This window comes from Schistocerca gregaria, chromosome 2 (genome assembly GCF_023897955.1).
Source record: "Schistocerca gregaria isolate iqSchGreg1 chromosome 2, iqSchGreg1.2, whole genome shotgun sequence".
Taxonomy (NCBI): Eukaryota; Metazoa; Arthropoda; class Insecta; order Orthoptera; family Acrididae; genus Schistocerca; species Schistocerca gregaria.
The window spans coordinates 258710533-258717358 of record NC_064921.1 but is presented as its reverse complement, the minus strand read 5'-3'; the positions used below and the strand labels follow the sequence as shown (position 1 = coordinate 258717358).

Genomic DNA, 6826 nt, shown 5'->3' with positions numbered 1-6826 from the left:
TTTCACTGAATAATATTTAAAATTTCCAGCCTTGCTTCTTGAACAACATATTTCTTACTATTGCACTACCCTCACGATGAATCATCTGCATCTTCTTACGATCTGAAGACATTGTGGAGGCAGAAGATAAAATCGCTGTGGCTGATGGCTCACCAGTCACTGAACTGTGCATTCCTCTTGACAAAATAAAATCAATTACGAAACAAAACAGCAAAACAACGAGCCACAAACAGAACGCCATGCGACGTGCGTAGGCGTAGTCACGTCATCACCGCGTCTGGGTGGGGAGTGTCTCGCGTCAATAAAACGCGTGGCTGCGCTGACGTTTAGGACCGGAAATTGACGTCACGTGATCCCACCCACCTAGTTTACAAGAACATCTGACTGCGCCTGTTCTGCCATTCAGAAAGTAGCTGCTAAGATTTGTGCTACGTTTGCCCACTCCTTTATCGCTTGCTTATTCTCATGTTTCTTTATTTTTTGTTTGTTGCTTTGCTTTTGGTGTTCATGATATTAAAGAAATGAATACATTAAGCAGGCTTGAAATGATGTAGGCTGCAGTAGTTATTCGGAGATTAAGAGGCTCGCTGGGCATCAAGTGGTGTGGTGAGCTGCATCAAACCATTGAGACTGAAGAATACTATGACACTATTACGGTGATGACTGTAACTGTTTAAATAGTCTATTCCTTGCCCATCAGGTGAGTTTAAACAAACGAGTGTCTCCATAATGCATATACACGGTAAATGTAGCATACCCAAGTCTTAAACGGGGGCTTACAGCAGTTTTTACGTTTACTTCCTTCATGATTCTAATGGCATCTTTTTGTATTCCAAAAACTCACTTAACTCCTGCCAAATTACCCCAGAATATGCTCTCATATGTAAGGTGGAAAAGAAAGGAGGCATAATAGATGCTCTTAAATTGTTCTTTGACATGACATCCATATTTTAAATAACGCGGAAGCTGATGATGTTTACACTTTCCATTACAAACTCAGTGTCATAGAGTTATTAAGTATGCTCAGCCAGGCAGCTAGTCATACACCTACATGTCAAATTGACATTGTAGGCTCACACTCAGCAGGTTGCAAGCTATTAAAAGCGGTGTCACCCTTTACAAGTTAGGAACCATTGCAAGTGAAAAGGAAATACAAGCTACACTTCCTTGTGTTAAAATTTGTGTAAACTGTACTGTACACTAACAGTATTCCTTTGGGTAAAGAAAAGTCAGAACTATCAAAGAAATTTTGCGTATGTGAATGAATTATATAGACCACCCTTTTCGATTATTTACAACATTGTTTGACTGTTGTACGCTAAAAAATACTTAATTCCAAAAGCAAACAAAAGTCAGGTGAGTCATCTTAAGACGTGATGCAGATAGACTTGACTCCGCGTATGGTAGTGATGTTAATGTCGCTTTTAGATTTAATTAATATTAATAGTTTTAACCTCGCTGGGATGAAGATGGCAATGAACTACCTTTATAATTTATACAGACGCCTGTAAAAATATGAGCGTTTCGTGTCATACATCTAACGCTAAGTTAAAGTAATAATTACATTTCAAATTTCCGTATACATGTATTGAAAGTAGTCCCCGAAGTGTCAGTGGTGTATGGTATCGTCTTCTTTTATTAATTTTGGGAGAAAAGCTTCAATATCGTGATAAACTTATTAATATCTAATGCATGATGATATTTAACTTGACCACATACAATTGTTCACTACTGTTTAATCTTGAGTCCACTTCTGCAACGGGGTCACACACTTGTTACAAAAATAGCAATCACACGCTTTCTTTGTTAGGCGAAAGTTCCTGAGCACTACTTAAATGCAATTAGCGCCATATTTCTTCCCTGTTATAGCAGTCTGCCATTTAGTATACTCGCTAATTTGTTTAGTGCCTATGAATAAATAAGGGATCAAAACCAGGAAAAGTAGACGAATTTTACGGTCACAAATACACAGTCATATTTCAGCCGGGCGTAAGAGTTCCGCGTCAGCTGTTAATCTGTCGCTGGGTACAGCCAGGCGGATAAGGTGTACAGCAGCTAGCCACGTGACACTGGCTTCCGGGACGAAACGTCAAGGCGTTTTACTTGCGCATCCCAATTTGCACGCCCCACCCGAATCTGGAAGTTAACATAACTTGGCGCTGCCCTTCACCGTGCACAAGCGCTTTGCGCTTCGCAATTTACGCCTAGCTTTAGTTGCAGCAGCTCTACCGCGAGATGGCAGTCGCGCTAGACCTTAAATCAATTGACGGAAGTGTGCGTTGAATGTTAGTCGTAGTTGTGACAGTTCTCCTATGAATTTGTGGTATTACTGCTTCCTTCACCTATACCGAGAATGAACATGTATACAGTTGTTAATCGCACGAAGTACGTCATCTTAGTTTGGTGTCCCGGTTGATGCCACTAAGGGGATTCACATTTTTATGAACCGATCTATTCGTAGTAGTGCGCATATTTGACTGGGGCAGTTGAGTGTGATTGTACTTGTGAAAGATGCTAATATTTCACTGAAGTTGTTCAATGATCGCAGCGTTGTTTTGCGGTAGTATCAGCTTGGGCACCGCTGTAGATTTTTTTCTTGCTTCTACGTTACCGACGTGGATTTGTGCCTCAGACGTTGGAGTGCGTGGGTGGCATGTTTTCATTTGAGTGCTTTTATTAGGCATTTTATCGCAAGCGGTAGTTGACGCAGTAGTGGAAAGCGGTAGCAATTTCTCCTAGTGTAAGAGGTTCACGTGTGTTTGTGAGTGCTGTGTTTCACCGTTTTTAGTGATCGCGACATATTTTGTGAGCCATGTACATGGACGACATCGTAGGCACAATCCCCGCTGCAGTAGGAGCTGGCGATTTGGAAGATTCTCAGGAAATGCGGGTGACAGGCGTATACCCAGGCACTCTCGTCAAACTAGGACCGCTCCATATTGCTGCTGCGCACGGCGATTTGCACATGCTCAAAGCGCTTATCGCACGGGGCAGTGATGTAAATGCTCGGGGTTCTTGCCCTGGTTCAGCGTTGAAGGTGGAGGAAGATCTGACACCATTACATGTAGCAGCTGAAAATGCTAACGTAAACATCGTGCTCACTTTGATCCGTGCGGGCGCTTGTGTCAACGCAAAGACTCGTTCCAATCTTTACCCACTGCACCTTGCAGCATTTTACGGCCGTTTATCCGTGGTGAAGGCACTAGTATATGCAAATGCCGATGTAAATGCCGAGAATGACAGAAAATTCACTCCTTTATTTTATGCTGTGTACGAAAATTTTGAAGATATAGCCAGAATTCTTGTACAAAATGGTGCTCTTGTAAATGCAAGAAATTCAAACCTTGTGACACCATTGCATTTTGCAGCAGGAAAGGGAAATACTAACATAGCAAAGCTGCTGATCCAGAACAAGGCCGCGATTAATGCAAAGAACGAGGATGGCTTCACGCCACTGCATACGGCCATACAATACAGACATGCTGCAGTGACTCAGTTGTTGATTAACAATGGAGCGGATGTGAAGGCAAGAAATATCGAAGGATGGACCCCTTTGCACAGTGTAGCGTACAGTGGATACCCAGCGGAAACTGCCAGACTTTTGATTGGAAAAGGTGTTAGCGTGAATTCGAAGGACAGGACTGGGATAACACCCTTATACCTTGCTGCTGAGACCGATAGCACTGATATAATAAACGTCCTTATCGAAAACAGAGCTGAAGTTAATGTCACTGACAATCGAATGTGGACACCATTGCATACCGCAGCTTGCAAGGGCTATTTGGACACCGTAAAAATCCTTATCGCCAGTGGTGCTGTAATTGACGCAAGGACCCAAAAGCAGAATACGCCGCTGCATTTCGCAGCAAACTTCTGGCATGCCGAGGTAGTCAAATACCTTTTGGCTAAAGGGGCCGAGGTTGATGCACTCGATGACACCAACTGGACACCTCTTCATTTTGCGGCAGGTGAGGATCCTACCCGGCGCAAATCGAGACACTTGGGTGTAAAGAAACACGCCTGTAAACTGAATACCATGAAAGCTCTCATAGAAAATGGCGCTGATATAAATGCTAAGGGAAGCATTGATGAAACACCTCTGCATATAGCTGTAAAGTTCGGTAGTCCTGTAGTTGCTAGATACCTATTAGAGAATGGTGCATATTATGACGTGAAGCCCCAAAGTAGCTTTGGTGACATTGTCGTTTCGGAGACTGCTTTGTTGCATGCTACTGAAAAGCTGTTTCAAGCAGTGAAAAAAGCCAAGTGTTCTGAAATTGAAAAATGTGTTCAAGAAGGGGCACCTGTCAACAGCAGAAGTGTCAGGTATGGAACACCACTTATGTATGCATCTTGGAAAGGATACGTAGCCGTTGTTAATGTTTTGCTAGAAAATGGGGCCAGTATTAATTTAAATGACAGCAATGGCAATACTCCTCTACATTATGCAGCAAAATTTGGGCATCATGAAATACTATGTATTTTACTGCAACATGGTGCAGTATACAACGCTAGAACCAAATCAGGCAAAAAAACACCACTACATTTTGCCCAAGAAGGAGGGAAAAACGAAGTTGCTGAGACACTAAAACTAATTGAATGTATGTTTATTAGAATTAGTCAAAACGATAGCACAGTCCTAAGAGAGTTAAATTCACTAAAGGACATAAAATATGCTGAATTTCTCGCCATAAAAAATTGCAAAAATGTAAATCAAGAAACACTGATACAAATAGCTTCAAAACATGAATGTGAAAAACTTTGTAAATTGCTTTGTGATCTGTAATAGAGTAGAGTACATTTTTATACTCAATCATATAAGCCTTGTTTGACAGAAGTAGTGAAAGTGATATAGATTGCCTGAGATTTTGTACACTGTTGTTATCAGAAAAGTAGCCACCGTCACTGAAGGAAATAATTGAATGAGAGTATAAAGGCAATCTGTATACATGCAACATGTTGAAACGACCATGTCGTACTTTGTTCTAATTAATGTTTCGTCTTAGCTTACTAGTGTCAGTTTGCTGTGAATACTTTGAAGCATCAGCACACATGTTAACAATTAGCACTACAATATTATCTGATGCCAAGCATTTTAGAAGCTCAAATCATGTTTGCAAATTATTATAAATATACATTTTTTTGTTGAACTGGTATAATCTTGTCTGCTGTTTCCAGGTGTTTTTATGTTCTTTCTTTTCACTATTAGAAGCATGTGAAAATAAATTTAAGTATTTCTTTAAACCATCTTAAGGCTCATGGTTTTTATGTAAAATGCATTATATATTAACTCCATCAATTTGGTAAACTTGTTCATTATGTTGACATTTAAGAATGCATGTGAAGCTGCATGTTAAATTACAATATGAAATGCTGCACAGATATATACTGTAGTTGGTTTACAAGCCTTGTGGATCATCTCAGTTTATAATTGTTCAGTGAGGTCTTTCAATAATTGTTGTTGAAACCAGTTTTTTCATTATAGTGCAGTTTGGGGATGTCACATTATAAAGACAAAGAAACAAATGAAATGTTTGAAATAATGAAGAGTAACTAATCCTCTGCATGTAAGAAAAAATGTAGAGTTAAAATATGTACACGGTAATGTGAGTCCGTCAATAAAAAATAAATTTGTGTTTAGCCTATGCATCCTGATAACCTATATATACTTCACTATCATATACTTACATTTTTACAAAATCTAGTCACAGCTTTGGAGCTGTTTTTGTTGTATTTGCAACATCTGCAATAAATTCATAATAAAATAGGAAAGATGCAAGTTGTATAAAAGTAACACGCTCACACGTATAGAACATGTACCATAAATAAATAGAAAACACCTAATTACATTAAAACTGCTCATAATACACAATTTGGTATGACTGTTCAGTGGTAGATAAAGGCAAGAACAGTTAAAAGTGAAAAGGAAAAAAAAAAATGTTAGATACAAATGGAAACATATCCTCTCCCCCCCCCCCCCCCCTAGAATTAGAATTAGAATCTCTCTCTTTCTGTTTTTTTTAGTGTGTCCATGTGTGTTACACATGCTACATATAGCATAGTAAAATTAAATTTGAAGAAAAACTGTTCTCTCAAATTTATTAAGTAACTGATTTTAATCTCTTATTGGTAACTCGCATTTAGAAATCAAATATTACTGGGTTATCAACTCCGTAACTATAGAAAATCATTCTTGTGTCCAATGCTACTTATCATACAGCTAACAGAAGTTTTCAGTTCTTGAATCTTGAGGATTAGATAGCTGATTTGCAGAAGTAGGTATGTAGTGAACAGTAAGGTAAGTTAAAAAAAAATTGTTTGTAATGTGTAGAGATTCCAAATTTCATCCATTAGTTTAATGGGGCATGGTTAAAGATCTGTGCACCAGAATATGGAACAAACCCAGAATTTTGACAGTGAGGTAAAGTCTACATGGAAATTAACTTGGAGTCTTGCATTGTGATCATGTAACTGTCAGTTCATCTGAAACATATTATACAGAAAATGCATTGGTAAGTGAGGGTAGGAACTCCAGGGTCTGTACAGAAACTGAATCAAGATATGTGGTTATCTGCTTCAAAGAATAATCTTATTGCTTGATTTTGCTGACAACATACTTTATTTAATTCAGCTTCATTGCCTCAGAATTTATTTTCATTATTGATATATTTCTTTTGTTTTGGTGAAGGCCTACTGTGATTTCTTATATAGATATGGGAAGTCATTTATGTGAACAATTTGACTGTGTAACTGTTTACTATGTAAATACAATTTATCATACATGCAATTTATTACACACATGATGTCTGTGATAATTTTATGTTAT

The 6826-nt window shown here is 38.7% G+C and overlaps 1 protein-coding gene across 1 annotated transcript; it reads left to right on the top strand.

The window, feature by feature from the left end:
• The first annotated feature begins 388 nt into the window (after positions 1-388).
• On the top strand, positions 389-5640 carry LOC126336823 (ankyrin-3-like). Its single transcript, XM_050000884.1, has one exon. The coding sequence runs from the start codon at positions 2813-2815 to the stop codon at positions 4784-4786; it is 1974 nt and encodes a 657-aa protein (XP_049856841.1). The 5' UTR covers positions 389-2812; the 3' UTR covers positions 4787-5640.
• Positions 5641-6826: the final 1186 nt, after the last annotated feature.